General features: G+C 40.4%; 1 protein-coding gene across 2 annotated transcripts in view; it reads left to right on the top strand.

Moving 5' to 3' along the window:
• The first annotated feature begins 1,047 nt into the window (after window positions 1-1,047).
• UVSSA (UV stimulated scaffold protein A) overlaps window positions 1,048-21,869 on the top strand; it is a 47,508-nt gene continuing 26,686 nt past the window's right edge. Inside the window, exons 1-6 of one of the 2 annotated variants that reach the window (XM_041402812.1) lie at window positions 1,048-1,281; window positions 1,518-1,848; window positions 5,365-5,485; window positions 6,662-7,093; window positions 8,157-8,266; window positions 8,897-9,025. In XM_041402812.1, the coding sequence (XP_041258746.1) occupies window positions 1,184-1,281; window positions 1,518-1,848; window positions 5,365-5,485; window positions 6,662-7,093; window positions 8,157-8,266; window positions 8,897-9,025 (1,221 nt within the window). In that variant the 5' untranslated portion in view covers window positions 1,048-1,183. Of the gene's footprint in view, window positions 1,329-1,517; window positions 1,849-5,364; window positions 5,486-6,661; window positions 7,094-8,156; window positions 8,267-8,896; window positions 9,026-21,869 lie in introns of both variants that reach the window. The other variant, XM_041402813.1, reaches the window with a different exon arrangement.

Below are 21,869 nucleotides of genomic sequence, written 5' to 3'. Positions count from 1 at the left end.
TAACTGTGGATTAATGGAAATTCCTGTCAATTCGCTGTCATCCTCAAACGGGAACAGAGTTTAGGTGTCTTCCTTTAGGATGTTCAAAGCAGGGACCTGCAAGGTCTTGTTTACGCGCAGGGTTAAGCAGCACCGGCAGAGCTGGGGCTCCGCAGCGCGCCCAGACCCGCAGCTTCTGCCAGCAGCGAACCCGGGGCAGCCTCACGATGTCCCACAACAGAGCCGGACCTGTCACACAAGGACTTTTGTGACACTTTTGTGACACTTTTGTGGCGGTGCAGCAGCGCCCAGCGTGGGGCCCCTCACAACAAGAAGGACGCCGAGGTGCTGGAGCCTGTCCGGGGCTGGGGAAGGGTCTGGGCACAGGAGCCGTGAGGAGCGGCTGAGGGCGCTGGGGGGCTCAGAGGAGGCTCAGGGAGACCCTCTGGATCTCTGCAATTCCCTCTCAGGAGCTGGTGGCCAGGAGGGGATGGCGCTCTGCTGCCAGGCAAACAGCCACGGGGCGAGAGGACAGCTCTAAGGCGCGCCAGGGGCGGTCCAGCTTGGACATTAGGAGGAATTTCTTCACAGAAAGGCTGATTGCACCTTGGCACGGGCTGCCCAGGGAGGTGTTTAAGGAACGACCGGAGCGTTGGTGTTTGGTTGCTGTCGGTGGTTCGGGGGTGTAATTGACCGTATGATAATCAGGGGCGCTGTGTGCCGGCTGCTCGCCCCTCCAGGCGGGCGCGGGTTAAACACTACATCCCCTCACACAAAACCGGGTGCGGCTCCTTTAAGGCTTCCCCGCCCTTCCCCGGCCGCGCTTCCGGGTGCCGGCCCGTCACGTGGGCGGGGGAGGTGGTAGGCGCCGAGAGGGGGGGAGGAGGAAGGTACCACCAGCGCGGGGCGGGGGCACCCAAAGGGGCAGAGCCCATGCGGGGGCGTGGTCTCTGCTGGGGGGCGTGGTCTCAGGGCTCCATGGGCGTGGCTCCGTGTGGGCGTCGCTCCCCGAAGGGCGCGTGCACTTGTGGGCGTGGCCTCTGCAAGGGGCGGGGTTTCCTCGGGGCGGGGCTCCGCTGAGGGCCGGAAGATGGCGCCGCCCAGACGCGGCCGGGCCCGTCGGTGCCGGTGGCTCCCGGCCGGGGCTCCCCCGCCTTGAGGGACCTTCGGGGCGGGTGTCTCGGCAGCTCCGGTGCCGGCGGAGATGGAGCAGCGCCTGGCTGAGCTGGTGGAGGAGCTCACCACCTCCGGGGAGCCGCAGCTGGAGCCCGGCAGGATGAAGGAGCTGAAGAAGATCTGCAAGTACGGCCGGAGGGAGGGACAGAGCCGGGCCCCGCTGTTGTCCCCAGGTCGGCAGACCCGGGCGGAGCCGCCCCGAGCGCAGTTCCTGGGGCCTGCTGTGGGGACTGGGTGCTGCCAGCACAGGAGCCGTTCACTTAAAACTGAAAATAAATTACGCGCCCAAGCTTACGCTTTTACGCGCTGAGCGTCTTTTTAAATCTCTCCCCCTCCTTTTCCTTCGTTGTCTCCGTGCTCAGGTCGTCGGAGGAGCACATCAGCCACGCGTACCACCTGCTGCTGACGCGGCTGCAGGAGGAGCACGCCGAGATGCGCTTCTCCGCCTTCCAGCTGGTGCAGGAGCTGTTCGCCAGGTCCCACCACTTCAGGACGCTGCTCATCTCCAACTTCCAGGGCTTCCTGGAGCTCACGGTGGGGATAGACCACGAGCAGCCGCTTCCCCCGCCCAAAGAGGTGGCACAGAAGCTGAGGAGAGCGGCCATCAAGGCAGTGCAAGACTGGCACGAGAAATACGGGGAGGCCTACAAGCAGCTTTCCCTGGGATACCACTTCCTAAAGCAGAACAAGAAGGTACTCGGTGTTTTTTGCTCCACTCTGTGGCATTAGGTGGAGATCAAAGTAAGGAAACCGATAAATGTTTTAAAAAAAAGAAAGCTGTAGGAAACGGCATTTCCTGTAGGAGACCTGCTGTTGAGCATGGCCTTTGGGAAACAAACCCCAGGCTTTCTGTTCATCTTGCAGTGCTGTAGGTTTCTAAAACTCTGGTCTTGTACTCATGGCTGAGCTCTGCCTTTTTACTGCTCACTGGCTTTCACCCTCTGATTCCTGGACTCTGTGGCATTAGGTGGAGATCAAAGTAAGGAAACCGATAAATGTTTTAAAAAAAAGAAAGCTGTAGGAAACGGCATTTCCTGTAGGAGACCTGCTGTTGAGCATGGCCTTTGGGAAACAAACCCCAGGCTTTCTGTTCATCTTGCAGTGCTGTAGGTTTCTAAAACTCTGGTCTTGTACTCATGGCTGAGCTCTGCCTTTTTCAGGCTGCAAGTACTGCTCACTGGCTTTCACCCCCTGATTCCTGACTGGAGCCCCAAGGTTTAGCTCTTCTGGGAAGGGCAGTAAACAGGATAAACACCTCTTACATCTTTCTATAGCCAGTTTACACTAGCTTGATTTCTGTACTGAGCTGCCCAGTTCTAGGTCCCCTTTGCTGTAACTTTGCAAGTGTACGTGCCTGCCACCCTCAGCTGCAGCGTTACTGTGCCAGAAAAGAGCTTTTATGAAAGAGAAATTTCATGTAAACCTTGGCTTTTAGATGTCACTTCAAGTTACTGTGTTGGGAACGTTCTGCAGCTTTAGTCTGTCTTCTGAGGTGCAACAGTGACATTTGGAGCACTGTTCTAGCATTCACACTACCTACAGTGATAATAACAGGCTTTCAGTAAACATACTGATTTTCTTTCTCTTCACAAAGGCAGATTCAGATTCCTAACACAGATGAAAATCTTTTGTGATACGTGAAGTGTTTCTGTTGTTCTGGTTCCACAGTAAGCTAGGGTGTTCCCTACTGAACTGTGCTGTGCTGGTTTTTTGTACAGATTTTGGCATCTGCTCACAAAAGATGATTGTCCTTGAATTTTCCTTTCTTGTCTTGTTTAAGAAAGGAAGAAGTGGAATTGCACAAGAAGTGCAAGACTGAGACAAGGGGGCTTTAACACATAATGCAGTTTCACCCAGTTGGACACAAGTGTGCAACAGCTCTGCTGAAGTTTGGCAGCTCTGTCTGTGCTCCTGGGGTCACTGGCTGCTCCCCAGTAACAACTGGGGGATCCCTCTCCAGATTTTGAACAAGCTGTGCTATTTTCTAGAGCAGCTGGATGTGAGCTCCTCTACAAGCATTACTGTCAATTGAAGCAATGTCAGGTAGTTTTGATATGAGCCAACTGGCCTTTTGCCAGCTTAATGCTTGAAGTGTGAGAAACCACCAAAAGTTTTGAGGAGGCATTTGCTACTTTTCTTGTAGTGAAATACATCACTGTTGAGTTTTGCTGGTTTGGCACAGTAGTGTGGGGCAACTCAGGTGGACTGTTAGCTCTGGGTGTGGCCCATAGTTGCATTTTGGTTGGGTTTTTCTTAATGATCACCAAAATCACTTTATAAACAGTCAGAAGATGACAGCTGCTGCTCTTTTGGGGTGTAAAGCTAGAGAACCCCCCACTCTGTTAATGTTAGTAGGTCAGTAGTAGTAGTAGGTACCAAGTAGGTGCCTCTATAAATGTTTGACTTCAAGGGCAAATAATGCTTCAGTGTACATGAAAGTAATTGTTTTAAAACTTCCATCTCAAAGTTTAAAAGAAGAAAGAAGAGGAAAAATATTTCACATATTTCCAAATATTTGGGCACGTGGCTCATCTTGTAGTGTCTTTGTAGCTGAGGAATGCATGGACGGAATTACAGAACAGCATTTCAGACACATCCATGCAGAGCATGGTACTGCTGTATTCCAATATTTTCACAAAAGTTGCAGTAATTGTCTCAGCCTGCTGCTTGGCATCCTTTCAGTTGAGCAGTTTTTTGCTCCTCAAACATTTAGTTCCATAATTGCAGACCAGCAATAAAAGGCTTCATGGTGCTTTTGGTACAGAGAATGGTAAAGAATGGGCAGATGACTCCACTGTAGGTACTCTGGCATGAGGCAGAAGTTGTGCTTTAGGAGGCTGTAGCTGTGTCTGGTTTGCTGTGCAGTCTGTCTGGCTGCCAGCACTTCCTGGGCTCTGTATCTTTGTTCTGATTTTGTGGGCAGTGTTGCTCTTTGGGTGGATCTGCTTCTCACAGCTCTGTGTGGGGAGCTATGCAAACCTGTAGGACAATGAGGTCCTGAAAACCAAGAAAGCTCACTCTGGTGATCCACATGATGGTGGATCTGTGAAACCAGATCCACATGATGCAGTAGGCTGTGAAACCAAATCTTTTCCCTACCACCCTTCTGCCCACCCATTCCCTACTGAAAAAGCAGCTGGGTAAGTGTGCCTATTTCCTAAACTGATGGAGACCTTCCATGCCAGTTTCTTTGACAGCTGTTAGATAAAAACATTTGTGTCACTCCAAAACTTTGTTGTAGGTTCTTGAGAGCCACTAGTGGATGTTGACATGCTTGATCATCTAGGCAGTGGCAAGAATAACAAATCTTCAGTGAGTGCTTGTGATGGAGACGTTGCAAGAGAGTCTGTGGGCTGCAGAATCAGCAAAGTGCAAGCTTACTCAGCATTGTCTGTCTGCCAGTTCATAAAAGTTATGTGGTAGCAATCAAAGGAAATTCTGTGTTTTTCAAAAGGGTTTCCTTCTGCATTAATGCAATCAAGCCTCCCTTCTTTAAAACAGGAAATTCCTTCTAAGACCAAACTAAAACCCAAATATTGCTAATATGTTAAGAAACAGTGTTTTGAGTTACTCAGATTAATGTTTGTAGTTCAGCCATAAGGAACTGAGACTGAATGTTTTTTTCCCCTCAGTGTCAAAATCCAACAATGCAATTGTAAAATCACAAATTAGGTGTTCCTTAATAAATTTGAAGGTGCTCTCTTTTACTTTCCTTTTTTACAAAGTTCTTTTGTAAGTTATATATATATACACACTAGTCGTTGTACTTACAAATTTTCCTAAATTTCCTGGTGGACATGGTGTGATGTTTTCATGTAATTTTAATATCTCCCCTGCATAGTCTCTTCCTGCTCCTTCTCCCTGACTCCTTGTCTCCAGTGCTGTGACAGAAGTCTCCCAAAGCCCTGTTTGCTCTTGCTCCTGCACTCTGGATGTGAAAATCTAAGGGGTTTGTTTTTCTACCTTATGATTTCCTTTTGAAAGCCATTGATTCTCAACAGTCCTTTATTAGTAAGAGTAAAAACTCCATTCACAATTGCTGCAGTTATTGATTCAAGGGGGAGAAGAGATAAAAGGAAATGCTGCTGAGCTTCTGGCTGATGGCTGATGTTACAGGATTTTTCACCACAGATAAGGATCTTAGGAAATGGATTTTCTATATATTTCTTACAAGGAACATTACACTTTTTTTCTTAATTTCCTCCTTAGGTGGATTTTCAGGATGTGCATGCCAGAACTGTGGCTGAAAGGAGGAGGGAAGAGGAGAAGCAAAAACGACTGGAGAACATTTACAAGGAAAAAGTCAAAAGAACTGAAAAAGAAATGGAAGGTTGGTTGCTTTGCTTCTTTTAGTGCATTTTTGGTTTTTTTTTTTTTTTTTGTTTATTTTTAAAGCAACCTTTTTAAAGGTTATATAAAATAAATTCTGAGGGAATAGCTATGCAGTTAATAGCTGACCACAGAAAGCAGAAATACTGCATTTGTTGGAGCTCAACCCTCCCTTTCTCTCACCTAAAGAATATCAGGGGAAAGAAGTGACTGTCATGTAAGTTCAGTAGGAAGAGATGGAAAAGAAATAAAATGTTACCAAGTAAAGATCTGGTCTCTAATTCAGTAAAGTATGAGTGCATCACCCCAAGTAAACAAATCATGACACTTGTTGGAGCTAGTGACTTCATTTCTGTTAGGCACAGTCTTCCCAATGCCTTGTTGGCCCGTGGCATTACTTATGTTGCATATATGCAGTCATTGTGTTCCAGAAATACAGGCAATGGTCTGCACAGGAATCCTGGGTACAGTATAGGGTAACTGTGGAAAGTGTCACAGTGCAGCTAGAAAATATAACTGTGGCCTGACTCTCTGAGCAATATGTGCATAACAGACACATTCCTGTCACCCCAAAGAACAACAGAGATAGTAAGTACATTATGCTGCAGTTATAAAGGGTTATTTAATTAAATTACTTTGGTGTATGTAATGCATGCAATTGTGTCTGCATTTATTCTGCATGCTGGAAATGTTTTCATGCACTAGAGTGGAATTTTAAAGAGACAACTTTCTTAAAGTAATTTGTATCAGTAGCATCTCTTTGAGCAATAACATACATTCATGGCTATTCCTACACACAGCAATAAAATTCATGGCTATAAAACTAATATTCACCAACATCACTAAGAATATCTCATTGAACCTTGTTTTCCTTCAAATTCTATGAAGCACTTGAGTCATCTTTACATACTGAAATTTTAGAGAGGCTAAGGAAGGGAGGAGCCCTGATTGTACATGTCTGGCATGTAGATTCTGAAATTGTAGATTTCCTGCTTAGGATTGTCACTTTTATAAGGACAATTTCTGCAGAAGAGGAAGATCTGTGTGGCTCAGTTGTCACTGGAGAAATGGATTCCCCCTTTGGCAGTCCTGTTTGCTTTGTACCTCTGTGTCTGCTCTGGAGACATTAATATTTTACAGTATCTAACAATTTTATAAAACAATTCTGTCTTGATAGAAATGTCCCAAGAGATTGCTGATACACTGACAGAGATGGAAAACTGTTTCCAGCTGCTGATGCCAGATCCTTTCAATTTTGGGATGGACGAGATTGACCCGGAGCTCAGCAAACAAACGTCTGCTGATGAGGCCAGACCTGCATGCCCCTTGTCCTCCCAGGGGGAAGTTGACCCATCCTCTTTGGGGTGCATGGATGATGAGCAGCCATGCTGCAGCAAGGACATTCTTGCTGTTTCTCGGTGTGTTACAACTGATGGAAGCAAGGAGGCAGACGAGAAGCCTGAGCAAGAAGAGCTGGATGGAGGCGCACGCTCAGACATTCGATACAGTGGCCCTGCTCTCGATGATGATGATGATGATTACCAGAGTTTTGTTAGGAACCATGGGCTTATTTCACATAAATATACTCTAGACCTTGAAATCTCCACAGGTATCTGGAAAAACTTCTGATCTGTAGCTGGAGGCAGCTTTTCTCTGAAGTGTTTTGTGCTTGTGGTTTCGGTTTTGTTTCTGTTACTTAAATGCTGGGATTACTGGACAACATTTTGCTTTGGGATTCCTGGACACCACTTTGATTTTTTTTAATTTTTTTTTTTCTGTTTCTGGTTTCTCTAGTAACTCTTCTTAGTTTTGTGTGTTCTTGTGTGTGGCTGGCAAATTTTATTAATTACCTTCTAAGACTGAACTTCTGTAATTGTTGCAAGCCCACTTCATAGTATCTCTGATGAGTCTGTTGTGTTTAAAAACAATCTGTTTATCAGGTACAATTTTCTCTCTCTTTGCTGTTCACCTCTTCCTCTTTTTAGCTGGGGAATAAGCTGCTTGTTTAAAAACCTTACTTTTGAGTGTTTCTGAAACTTTTTCCTTGTGAGAAAGTAAGTAGTTTTGCTAGCAAGTCATTACACCTTTTTTGCTATAACTTTGCTAGTGTGAGTTACCTGTAGAAAAATCAGGATGGTTTGTGTTTTGGGAATTTCTTATAATTCCTGTCCTAAGGGAATTCCATGTGCAGACAGTAAGGGTGATGTCTGCTTCTCTGTTTGCTGACAACAATGGCTGAAAAGTATAACTTTTGCTTGGATAATGGCATACTTGGCTTCTTTGGCAAGCAAGTCCCTGTTACTACCAGGGTAGTAGGGATTATTTGGTATTGAATGTGAAAAAATTGGTACAATAAGGCCCAGTTCATTTGAACTTGGGACAAGTTGTAATGAAAATAGTAAGACTGAACTTGTCTGTGGTTTATTTTGTCATTCCTTAGTAACGATGGCTTAACAACTGTTTCTGCCATGTTGGACTGAACACTTTTCATACTTTCCTCAGATTTTTTGAGTGTGTGGATAGTAATAGAATAATTGATACTGAGCAGAGAAGCATTCTAGTGTTTCTAACTCTCTCTGAAGAGATCAAATGTCTTAATTTGCCTTCTTTAGCTCCTGTAGTGGAGATACCATAAATGTCATGCACTTACTCTTTTCCCCTGTTTTGAGCAGATATAAAAGTGCAAGAGAATGAAGATAATACTGCCATCATAAACAGTGTCATGGATGCTCACAAACTTCTCAGAAATAAGTTCTGGCCTTCTGTGCAGTCCTGGATTCAGGTGGGATAAAGAGAGAAATTTTTTTTCTTCATTTTTTAATAAAGAGATTGTGAAACCAGGACTGGGATACAGCAAAGCTTGAGGGAGAGTGAACCAAAAGGAAATGAAGGTTGAAGAAACAGGAACAATTAGAGAAGATTTCCATTTCAGTAAAGGTGGACTAAAGGAGACTGCAGGAGCTATGTTTATTGTAGGATAGCTCTAAGCCTTGGGTGTGGTGCCTATAGGCAATTCTTTGTTTTGGTGTTTTGTTGGTTTTTTTTGTTTTTTTTTTTTAAAGAGAGGTAAAACTTGGCTTCTTTGCAAAGTCTTAAAGTAAAACACAGCTTGTTTTTGTTAAGACAGCTCTCTATCAGGTTAGCAGTATATCATGGAGCCTCCTGAGTGAAATTTGACCTACTGGAGGGCACTCTCAGAAGATGTTTGTAATAGCTGTTCATTTTTGGCTTCACTAGTTGCTGTTAGTTTTTATAGTCTGGATAGAAAATTAATTGGCTTCACTAATTGTCACTTGTACAACAAAGGAATTTGTGATGTTGTTTCATTAATTATGAGGGAAAACTGGAATGATTTTTTTTTTTTGGCTCAGACTTTAGAAGAGAATAAGGATGTTGTTTTTTTTGTTTGCAGCTGCTTACCAGAGCAGGAGTCAATGATGATCGGCTGAGACGTGCCATTGAACTCAAGAATGAAATGGAGACTGCTATGAAGAAATACAAGGAAATGGACATTTCCTTTAAAGCCAGAAAAAGAAAAGTGGTGAGTTTCTGAAAATTCTGTTTTACTTTAGAGGACCATTAGTAAATTTAGCTGTATACAGAAAAATGCTCTTTCTCTTAAGCCCTGACCAGGGAAACTTTTCAACACAGATTTTATTGTAAAGTACATTAATTCAGCTGATTGTAGCTTCCCTCAAGGAGCAGCAAACACCTGTATAATATTTCAGGGGCCTGATTATTAGACCAAAACTGTTTAAGGCATCCCTGTTGTTGTTTAGGATAGAAAAGTGGGTAAGTACAGATTTTATTTACTCTTAGTTGCTTTATTATAACGCTGTTAAATCCTCAGCTTGTTTTGTGCATATTTCTCAACAGACACTGTACTGCTCATGTTCTTTCACAATTTACTAAACTCTGAGAGTCTCTCAGTTCAGGAAGGTAATTTCTCTGCTTTGTAGCATTTACTCTGTACTAAGCATGTAATGTGATTAAAGTTATCACAGGAAAATTTGGAGCATCAAACTGTTTCACAGACATCAACTACCTGTGACAGTTCTTGTGAAATAGTAGACTTTGTGGGTAAACAGAGGCTGAAAGATCAAATACATTATTCAGATCCAAAAAGGATCTGAATAATGTATTTGTAGAGTTTATGGCCTGTTTACACAGATAAAAAGCAGAGCTGCATGACACTAATTTCTGTTGGCTGTGATGAAATTAAATAACTGCATAGCTTAACATAAAAATAAGTGCTTTGGGTCAGAGTCCAGACTAGAGTCTGGTTTGGATTTACTGGATTGTAAGAATTTGATCTGGACATAACAGCTTGAGCTAAATTGTGTAGCCTCATTTAGTCATGACTGAGTGTTGTAGACTTTGCCTTCATTGTACAAATGAAGCTAAATCAAGATTAATCTGGTTCATCATCTTAACACCTCCTGATGTGCCACACCAGTCAAAAATGCCAACTCTGAATGAAAAGTACTGAAAGACTGTCTTGTCAGAGGCTTTTGTCTCCAGTGAAATATGTGTGCTACCTTTATGCAACCAGCTATGAAGGAATCCAGACATCTGCTGTCATTCCTGCCATTTGCTTGACAGGACTTCATTTGCTGCACCTCTGCATGGAATATTGGTTGCTATATTTCTTGTAAGATATAAAAGACATCCAAGCCTTGATTTTCATGTGTGTGTGTGAACAGGCACGTGTGTGAGTGTGTTTAGAGTGGTATGGTTACCACTTAGGAGAGTGACCAGTGCTGTCTGTATGCTTATATAACATGTTTAGAACTAATACCTATATTAATTTGAAAGCTATTAAATTCCATTGTTAAAAGGACAAAAAGATAAGAAGCACATAGTGCTCACAATACTTTCAAAATGAAGCAATGCAGACTGAGTTAACTTAAGCATTGAAAACAATATATAAATATTCCTAGTGTTTCTCTCCAGTGGAAAATAGCCAAATTTAGTGTTAGTGCTGAGCTATTTTAAATTTATAACCTGAACACAGAGAGCTTTGTACAGCAGAAGGAAACTGCATAAATTATATTTTATTCATGTGTCAGGTGACTTTATTGAAACATAAAAACATGGCAAATTGGGAGTCTAGTAGAACAAAATAAACAGAATCTCTTAGGCCATGGTTATTGAATCTCCATCTGTCAAACATTTACATGTCAGCATGTGAAACACTGCACACATCTCTTCAATTGAGCATTGCTGCCTCTGTTAGGTGTTGTGGCTTTGTCCAGGTGTCCTGGTGTCCTTGGAGCTCTTGCCATGCCAGTTTTGCTGTCTTCTGTCTCTCTGAAGCCAAGAGGAGCAGCAGTGAGAGCCTGTCTGTCCTGCACAGCCCTGGCTCCCAGCCACCCTGTCCTTGCAGAGCTTTGCAGATGGGATTTGCTGGCACATGGACCTGCTCATGTGTGGAGATGAGCACACCTGGAGATGAAGGGGAGTGTCCAGTGAGCAGAGGGAGAATGTGAATCGGTGGCTGAGTGCAGAGGGCCCCATGCAGGTTGGTTTGTGGGTGGTCTGTGCCAGCTCTGTGTTTGGATAGGATGGCGGCCCTGCACTCTGAGGTAGCTGTACCCTTGACTGGAGAATGTAAAGGTGAATTGTTTGTGTACTTGCTCATTTCAACTGTCATCATGATCCTGCACCACAGCAAGCCATTCTTTCAGGAAGAGATGGGTTTTATTTAATTATTAGCAAGTACAAAACAGAGTGACAGGGACTTGGCAGCTTGGCTGGGGACTTGGCCTGCCCATTCTCCTGGGACTTTTTGCCTTTTCTTCGTGCTCAATCTCCATGCTTTTGTAGTCACTGATTTTCCCCCTTTTCATCTGTTCTGTTCTGTTTTGTTTCTGTTCTGTCTGGGAACAGAGGGAGTAAAGGCTTTACCTATCCTCAAACTGAGATCAAGAAAGTTGATAAAGGGAAGGGTTTATTGAGAGACAATGAAACTGGAGATTTATTACTGTGAACTCTACTGTAACTCTCAATCCCACAGAGATTTAAACTGCCACTTTAAAGAAGGAAGGTCCTGGGGTGCCTTACAATTGCCATGTGTCATTGCTACTCTTTTTTAGCTGATCAGTTACACATGGATATGGCTGAAATGCAAATAATTGTATATATCTGGAGTAATTCTTGATACTACAGTTTAATATGAATATACCAGCAGTGTAGCTTGATGTAAATTGCACTGAGAGCAAGAAATTGGTGGTTACCTGGCCTGATTTCACAGAAGAAATATTTGATTGGTTCATAAGGTGTGTGCTTTTGGCAATCCTTATTATTACATCCATGCTTTCCATTGTTTCTCATTTCATTTTTCATATCACAGAGCACAAGGCAGGCGCCTTTGGCAGTCAGAGCCTGTTACACAATTAGCACAAGCTACTTTCTCTGAAGTTCTTTTTTGCTTTTATCTTTACTGAAAAATGGAAAAGTCAAACTGCTTTTCAAACCACAGAACTTTCTGGAGGTTTACAAAGTCTCTTGAAGGAAAGCACAGAACTTTATGCAGTGAGACAATTTGACTTAAAATGGTTTATAGTGACATGAGTTCTATCCACTTTTATGTTTCTTCTCCATGAGAGCGAAGAACACAAACCATCAGAGAGTCTTAATTACAAGGAGGGCCATAATTTCTGTGTGACACTTATACCCTGCCAGCACGAGCAGCCTGTGTTTGGTGTTTGCCTCTCAGGAGCTGTGGGAGGAGAGGGAAAAGAAAAACAAAGCTTGTCCTTTAACTGTCTAGAAACAAATCCCTTGAAGCAGATTTTATAATTATTAATACATCCCAGTTGCCCAGTCCACACATTCCCCATTCCCACTGCTGTGCCCCCAGTAGATCAGAAGTCAAGGCATTTTTTACAAGCTGTTGCTTTTTCAGATGGGTGGAGGTTGGGTGAAAAAAATCACAGACTACCTGTATTGGTCAAAGGCAAGTGAGTTTTTGTGTGCTTACGTGGGTTATGCTCACTGTAGTTAGATCCTTGTTTGGAGTGTCAGGTTTCTGACAGGAAATGCATTTTGAGGGTATAAACATTTTGAGGGTTTTGAAATTCATTTTTCTGTGAATCTGGGTTTTGGCTGAATCCGGGTGAAGAGGGTGGGAGCTGTAAAAAGGCTTTCATTTCACGGTAGCAGGGTGCTCAGACAGGAACCTTTCTTCTCCGAGTGCCTGCTTAGGATAATTCCAGTGCCCAGTAGAGGGAGTGCAAACTGCACGCTCCACATTTTATTCTGTGCCACCTTGATCCAGAGCCAGCCATCTGCTCAGCCTGTGTTTTCAGGTAAACTTACTATGACAGCAACACCAGAGACATTTCAAGTTAATTCCTGACTCCATGAATTATTGTAAAAGTGCAGTTGTAATTATTGCCTTAGATTGGTGTTTAAATGGACACTACTGTTTCCAGACTTTCAATTCTTTTGCAGGAATAACTTACGATCAAATTGTTCTTTTTTTTTTTTCTGGTTAGAACTAGATTTGTTTCTCAATGTCTTCTTCCTTTTCTTATAATACTGGATTAAATTTTTTTTTCTTGTTTATTTTCTGATTTGCTGCTGATTAGATGCAAATGATCTTGCAATTTTAGAGAGGACAAGTATGTTCTGTATTATAAATCATGCACGCTCCCTTTCACTTACATCCTTTTCATAAAGACTTACCCATTAGGATAATACTTGAAATCCTGACATTGTTAATAGAAATGTAGCTCATTAGCTGGATTTTGTACACTCAAAGTATGCTTATGTCTTATGTAATTACCTTGGGAAGCCATGGAAGGTTTAGTACTGAGGCTGGCTAAAACTTGGGCAGACAGAATCCAGGAGGGAAGATGATGTGAGAAACATCCCATTCATGTGTGTCAGCAGAGGAATCATTTAACAGACCTGTTACACTTTGAATTTTAAATTTCAAATTACATTAACAACCAGGGATATATAGTTTTTCATTAACTGTATTCATTACTTTTTGTTTCACCTTTCTTTATCTTCTGTCAAATCTAAGCGTGTACTTGGATCTTGATTTATTCGTGTACTTAATTTTATCCATGTGAAACATCTGGTTGAACTCAATAATGCCATTAATAACTAGATTTGGAGTAGCCTGTCCTTGTGTTGTCCAGAACCTGATACTCAAACCTCTCTATAATACAAGTAAGATTTTTTTCAGAAAGATTAATATCAGAAAATTGTTACAAATTTACTATTTAAATATTTGCTGCTAATTATTTAGTACTAAAATACATTAAAAGGTTTAAATTTTAATATGTTATAAATTAAGCCAAGAGTTCTGCCAATTACTTGGCTACAACACTTGCTGACTTTTTTTCCTCCATGTCTTCAACTACAGTTTGGCATTTTAGCAATTCTAATGAGTTATTTCTACCTAATAATTTTGTAGCTTTATAACAAGCTCTTTTCATTAAGTTAGTGCCTGCTTTAGGGAAAAAAAAAAAAAAAAGAGCTGCACTTGAGTTTTAGATTTCTTTTTCTGCTTCTGTGGCTGTAGAGAATCCAGTCCTGCTGACAGCTCTCTGTTACAGCTTCCTGTACTCACATCCTTACAGATTTTTTCTCTTGTTCATTTTAGAGAAGTTGTTTGTGGGGGTTAGGTAATTGTCCTCAGTGGTCCCTCACAGTGCCTGAAACCACATTTACTAAAACATGCTCAGACCATGCAGCAAGAGAGACACCTTTGTAGAGAAGTCTTTTCCTCATGTGCTGCTTTTTAATAAAAACCCCAACTCTTAACAAGAAGTTGCCCTATGAAAACTGGAAGCATTTAATTTTAAGATTTAAGTGATAACTTGATGTTGATTGTTATTATGTTTTCTACAGAGAAATATAGGAATATTTGATAATTACAGCAGCATTATTCCTAAAGATGTTCTTTACCAGATTTTATACATTGTTAGCATGTAATGTGGTCAGAATAAATAATAAAATTTATTAATATTTATACGGTCAAACTGGTAGCCCAGGCAACATTTAAATGGTGTGGGTTTTTTTGTCTAGGTAATATTTATCAAAAAAGCCAGGTCAACCATAACTGCAAAAGTAAACACAGAATATTAAGTGGGTCATGCAGATACTTAATGCTCCCTCTTCCCTCCTTCCTGTTTTAATTGATGTTGTTTTTATTGTCATGTTTGTCATGTTCTTATTATTTCTGTTAAAGGATCACTTTTCACCTAAAAGAGCTTTCAATTTTTTTAGGTTTTATTAGGATGTAGGACTGATATAAAACAAAACACTGTAAACTTAGCCCTCAGAACAGCACTCCCTTGTTCAAGTGCCTGATCAGCTGGGTGATGGGTTTGGTTGGTTTTGTTTCTTCCTGAGAGCTGAATGTTGCTGTGGTGTGTTTTATGCTTTGCCCTGGCCGTGCAGCCTGCCACTGCTATGAAGTTATTAAAAATATCTTGTTATGCAGATCTAGCCATGAATTCTTGGGGTTGTCACTGTGACGACCTCTGAGCCCTGTCTCATTCGCAGGTGGCACAATGCAATTTGGAGCTCCTCTAATAGAGTGTAAAATAAAGGAGGATGTCTCCATCATCAGCTTAACCCTTATGTTAAGTATTTAAGTTTTTCAGGCCCAAGGGTCATCTCCCTTGATTCATCTATGAATACTGAGCAGTGTGTACTCTCTAAGTAGGCGATATAAATTTGCTTTCTGCTTTTTATCCATCCTACCTTACAAGAGGAAATTGTGTATTCAAGTGAATTTTCTTGTGAGGTTCATAAAGGTACATTGCTAAATGTATATTTATAAAAATGGAAAAGGAAGAAAAGTTTTAGGCTTGAAATATACATTAATGCATTTAAATTTAACTGATGAGCAATATGAAAGTAAATATATCTACATCTAAAATGTCTTTGTACCTGAAATCCACAATCAGAAATACACGTAAGGTTATGTGTATCTTGCATAGAATAATTTTTTACCTGCCTGTAATAAATTAGGTTTATTTGAGATGTGTATTTACCTGTTGTTAGACTTGGAAACCTTCACTACTTCAACTAAAACTGCTGCATCTCCCCGAATGTGATACTTATTTTCTGAAAAATGTGGATTGCAAGAAAACTTGGCCTTTTTGATGTACCTACTTAAGGATTAAGATGATTTATACAACCACAGTTTTGGTGGATGGTAGGAGCTCTAGTAGTGAGGTATGAAAATACATCTGAGGACCCATCTTGAGTGGTTATTGCTAAAGAAACAGTGAACTTGCCTTGTAATATCTTCCTGAGGTAATAGTTTTGTCCAATGTACCAGTTTTCTAGACTGCTTTTATTTTCTGTCCTCTGAAACTGTGAAGGCACGCACTGATCTGCTGGGTCTATTGGTCATACCAGTTTTTTCTGGAAGATGCAGAGTCTTTTGAACTGGTTTTTGAGCATGCCCCTCCAGGACTGTGAGAATCCTCACAGATTCTTGCTTTAGGGATAAACTGGTTCATCAGGTAGTTGTTACCTTGCTAAAGCAATTTGTAGCAAGGTATGTTCATTCTCCAGTGTACTTTGGCTAAGTGTTGGGCTGGAACCCTTCAAGCATTTTTACTAACTCCTGGAAATTAGGAAATAATGTGAAAAGTGCATTCCTAAATAAAAGTCAGCCTGGCCAAGATGCTTATGTGCTGTTGAGCAACTACACATAGAATGAATGGTGATACTTTTACGGGTGAACATAAAATGTGCTTTGCCTGGACCACATATCTAATTTGCAGTCATGGGGTTTGAATTTATGTTCATATCACAAAGTGAAGGGGAGGGAGGCTGTGTGGGAGATTCTTATAAATACAGCTCTGTTAGTAGTTTGTGTTTTCCTTGTGTTGCACATGAGAAAACTCAAGCATGGTTCTAAAATCTGTCCAAATGCCAGCATTTATTTACATGTCACTTGTGTTGGATGATAGAATGGAAAAGGAGGAATGTGTCTTTACATTAAAGATACACTGTTTGACTATTGAGTTTCTATTACTGGCACTGAAGATTTTTCCCCCAGTCACTGTTTTCTTACATAGAATATGCTCAAATTTCATTTAACATAACTGAAGTATATTTTGTGTTGTGGTTGAATAAAAAAATGCATGTGCTTAAGGTTGCCCCGCTAACCAGGTTCTACAGCAATAAATATTCTGGTTCCCCAACCAAAATCTTCTAGAAAAATATTTAGTTGGCTTTGAGTAGATGCACATGAGATATTGGCATGGTGGAATAATTTGCAAGATCTTTCAGTGAGGGTATTAGCATATAAATAGCAGATGCAATGACGACCATCACAGCTGAGTACATTTAATTTTTAGTTTATAAGATAGAATGGGTTTTTAAATGCATAGCCATCAAGCCTGCTGAAAGACAAATGAAGTTTAGAGTTCACTTGTCTGAGGATGCCTTACATCATTTTTTTTTAGAAAAGGGAAACAGGCACGCATAAAACTGAACAAAAGTGATTTCTTGGGTGAAAAGTAATTGAGATTGCAAACCAAGTTAATTAGACCATGCAAAATTTATTTAATGGTCCCAGCTGTAGTTTGCAAGTGCTGTTTTAGTGAGTAGATATGACTTCTTCATGTGCTATCTTTTCTCTTCCTTCTTTTTTCTAAAATAATTAGTAGTGGCTGTACGTCTAGTCCTATAAACTGATTGCATTGTATATTTCAGTAATTTTATTGCTTGCTTTAATTATGATTGCAGAGACTCGGGTTTTTAAATCCTCTTAACAGAATGTAGCAGTCAATTTGTATAAAAGTGAGCAAAGGATCAAGGGCTTTTCTTCACATCTTTTCAAGCATTGTGTGAGGCTTTTTTCACATTTCCAAGGTGGGTGGAGGCTTTTTTCACTTTTATTACTGGTTGGGATGGGTGAACAAGGCCTGTAACTGGGCTCTGGTTGCACTGAGCTGCACTAACAGATGGAGGCTGTTGGAGCATTGACTGCAAAGTAAAAGAAACAATTGCATTTCTACTGGCATCCTGTGCTTTTCCCAGTTTTTTTTAAATAATGCAGAGTAATAAGGAAACATCTGTTTTTTCAAGTTTTTTTAATGAGTTAGGGAGGAAGTGGTTTGATTGCACTTGTCTAGTTGGAATAGTCTGCACTATTTTAAGTTTTTAGTGAAAAATCAGGAGAATTGTGAAGATGTTCTAAGTGATTACAGTGAAAATAATTTCTGTCTTTTTTTAAACCATATTCTTATATGTAAGTAAGTACCACTCAAGAATCTGAAAATTGCCTAGCTAAATCCTATTTCTTCTCACAGGAATACAGATACCTAGTCAGTGATCCTACCATGTTAAAGAAACCAACAACCAACACATAATTTTGCAAACACATCATTCTATGACTTAGATAAATAAATACAAAAATACATATCAGCATTTTATAGCAGATTAACAGGATAAAAATTGCCTTCCCCTTGGAACTTGAGGAGCAGTGGTGGTGCAAGCAGCCTCTGATGTCTGGGGATCTGGTGGACCATTCTCTAGTGGCAGACAGGGGCCCATTCACCCTCCATCTGTGATAAGACTGTGTTGGAGAGTTTCCTCATATCACCTGATAATTAGAATGTATTTGAAACCAGGAGCTTCTTTCTCACATTCTATGACAGGTGATTGAGAAACAAGCAGTTTGTGACTACCTATCTTAGAGGTATTTAATCTTGTAGGCTACAAGAAAAGCTTTACGCTGTGATATTTATCACTTGCTCTTATACTTTTACTTCCTTTCAGCCATGGCACACTAGCAATTTCATATTGCTTGTTTTTATCTTGCTCTCCTTTTTCATGGTTGCAAGTACCCTAACTCCTCATTCCTAAAAGGATTATACTTTAATTGCCACTTAAAACTATTGTCTTAAATATTTATTTCTTCTGATTTAATGATGGATTGTTTTGGTTTTTTTTCATTGACTGAAAAAGTTTACCTATAATGGAAACATAGATAGGAGGTGGTTGAGCTTTCCCACTACCTCTGTAGAAGTTGCTTTTTGGAACTTTAAAAAAACAAAAGATACTTTTCTAACTAATAATGTTGCCCATGAGCTCTCCCACTTTGTCTATCAAGGAAATGGAACAAACATACATAAATGGGATGTTTCTGACAAAGTACCACTGGAATGAAGTAAATTGAGGTATAACTACCTGCTATTACTGTGCAACTTCTTGAATTTCCAGCAGTGACAACTTTAATATTTTAAAGTAAAAAGATGACTTATTTAACTTGTTAAGTTAAGATAAAGACTTTGTCTTTTTGAAGGGAAAAGAGGGCTTAATTCCTGATAGTTAGCTAAGCAGTTAATTTTTTTTTCAGGAAATCTAAATTTAATAGAAGACTCCAGGGAAATTCAAGGGTGTGAACAATACGCATAATATTTTATGAAAATGACCCCCATATTTAAAATCTGGCATTATATGTTATGCATTGTAGCACCAAGTCCACATCTACCTTTTAGAAAATTAAAACACATAAATTCTGTTTAGTGTTTGATATGTGCTGCACTAGCTGAAAGCCATAATGCCCCTAAAACCTTGGGTTGCTTTTCACCTTTCATAAATTCCTGGGTAGATTCTATACAAAAAATAATTTTCAGCTCCGTGGCTCATTGTTATTCAAAGTTGATTGATTGTCGTCATTTACCCAGTGAGGAAGTTAAGTGCTCCTGTCATTTCTGAAGAGTATAATTGGGACGTTTCACAGGTCAGTGGTAGTGACAGGTTTCCCTTTTGATTAGTGTTAGACTGATAACAAAAATTACAGTTTCCTATGATTAATGTTTTCTATAGTACTTGAATGCACAGTTCATGGATTGTACCTAAACAAAGTGAATTTGCATCTGATTATGCCTTTTCTCTGTCAGGCTTTTCACGTGCTTTAAAGTTTTAGATCATGCAGTAATGCAGCAAAGTTGCTTCCAGTGCAGTTTTCAGGTGGAGGATTAGTGAAGTCCACTGAATTTTAGAATATTACCATACAGAGAGATATGTGCCTCGAGTGATAGGAACAAATTAGGTGAAATTTCAATTAAAGATAGTACTCTGCTTTCCCTCTAGTCCTCTCAGATATGACATGCAAGGAAGTACTGGTATAATATCCCTGCTATTTTAGGTATAATCTGGCAATTTAAGTTAAATGATCAGGCTGGACTGAGTTATTTTCTCTTGCTTGTTTGACACTATTTCTCTGTTCCTTAAACCTGTTGCTGTTTATTTGTTTACAGACTGGATGAATACAAAAGGAATACACTGAATTTACTTTCCCTGTTTTATGATGTGAAAGTTAGTTTGTACATTATGGCACAAAGTTGCAGACTAAGATCATCTATGACAAATTTCATCTTGGTGAAATTTTCTTTTTAATAGCTAGGGAAGAAATGGAACCTGAATTTGAAAATTATGATGACGTCCTGCTTGTAGCTGGAGAAATACTGGAGGTTATTTGTTGGTGGTTACTTCCAAATTTACATTGTCCCTAGTAGATGAAAAGGGAATGACAACAGTAGCAGAATTTCAAAACCAAAATACAAACCAGCTAACTTCTCTCCAATCTTTAGCCCTCTTCAGATGTGCAGTAGAAAACATGATGATTTTTTTCTTTCTGAAGGCCATTAGGAATATCTTCTAAAAGTTGTCATTTCAGACAGATGTTCTGCTTTCAAATCTAGTGGCCTTGGGAGTTTGTGGTTAGTGGTGGATCCTTTCTTTGATTAGAATTCTGTTTTGGTTTCTGCTGGGGAGGTCAGGCTCAGTGTGCCTGTCTGGGCTGGGCCAGGTATGGCCTGAATTGCTGCTTTGATTTAGATCAGGAGAAATGATGGTAGTGGGAAAAAAAAGTAAACCAAGGGTTCAGGATCCACCTGCACTGAGCTGAAAAAATATTGGCAGCTCTCAGGCAGGGATAATTGGGCTAAGACTGCACTGGGGTCCTTACCTGTCTTTGGCAGCTGGGTGCTCTCAAACATGATTGCCCTGAGATCTTCTTTTAAAATTAAGAGTAATTAGGTATTCTGTAGTAAGAATGCAATAGTAAATTCTGTAGTGAGAATGCAGCTCCTGTCATCAGGACAGTAAATCTGTTTTTTTCTCTTCTTTTTGACTGGAACTGCATCTTTCTTAGCTCAAAGTAACTTTTGTAACAAAGGGAAGAATTTTATTTCTAACTTATACCATCCATTCATTATGTATTAATGTATATCTGTGTATTAATATCAACTAACGTTCTTTGTTAGAAATTAACACAGTCCAGGTTACAATTAATTACGGCCAAAAAGAAATACTGATTTTTTTTTTTTAAGTTATTACTTATTTTAATTTTTAAGCACATTTGATAAACCAAGGTTAGCTGCTAGATTTTGGGCTGCAGAGTATATGTATGATTTAAAGGAACTCAGCTGTGACACAAGATTAGAGTAGTGAATTAGATTGGGAAAATTCTGCTGCAGGCAAAACCTGCAGTATCTTCTGTTGCTTGTAACAATGAGTAGTTGGTATGAATATTACCAGAATCCAGGTGCACTAATAGAAGTAAAGAACACAGCTGAAAATAGTGAAATTATGCTATTCCTTGTCAATTGCTTTGGGTTGCTGCAATGATGTGGGAAAAGTGATAGCCTGTGCTAATGTTGGATTTAGTGGATACCTTTTACTGTTTCCTTGTAAAAGCACATGGCAAACATACAAGAAAGTACTAATTATGTTGTTGGGAATGAGGTGATTCTAAACATGGGTAAAGGAAATAAAGCTTTAAGTCTCCATCATTGTTGCCTTTTTAGGGTAGTTGACATTTGATTTTTTAAAGCTCTGGTAGTACAGGCCATGTCTGGTGACAGATTCTTATAGCTTATGTGCAGTTTAGAAATAAAAATAATTTTCAGGTTATGGAACAAGCTTAGAAAAAGTATGGATTTGGTGGCACGTACACAGCAGTTGCTAGCTAAAATTATACAAAGGAAGCTACTTATGTGGATGAATTACACTGGTTAGTTGGAACTCCATTTTTTTTTTCCCCCACCTACTCGTGGATCCTCAGTTTCAGACTGCAAGACAGACCAAGTGCACATTTAGGAAAATCCTGTTTTGTTGAGTAGAGTGTGCTGTCTGGTGATATAAATGATGGGGATGTAACAAATCACTTAAGAAATGAATGTATCAAATTATTCTTAGTGCTGTTGTGAAGAAAACACTGAACCACTGTAGCATACAGATCTGAATATTATTTGGGTCACTTTTAGCTTGCCCATTCATCAGCTTCCCCTCTTGTTTGCCTTCTGTGGTTTTGAACTCTTAAAAAATTTGTGGTACCATTTAACATGCCACAGATTATTTGAGTGCTGGTAAATGAGTAAAATCATCAAAAT

The sequence above is a fragment of the Onychostruthus taczanowskii genome, unplaced genomic scaffold (genome assembly GCF_017590055.1).
Source record: "Onychostruthus taczanowskii isolate IOZ18803 unplaced genomic scaffold, ASM1759005v1 scaffold2, whole genome shotgun sequence".
Lineage (NCBI taxonomy): Eukaryota > Metazoa > Chordata > Aves > Passeriformes > Passeridae > Onychostruthus > Onychostruthus taczanowskii.
Note: the sequence above shows the minus strand (reverse complement) of the source record. Positions and strands in the feature narration are given on the sequence as shown.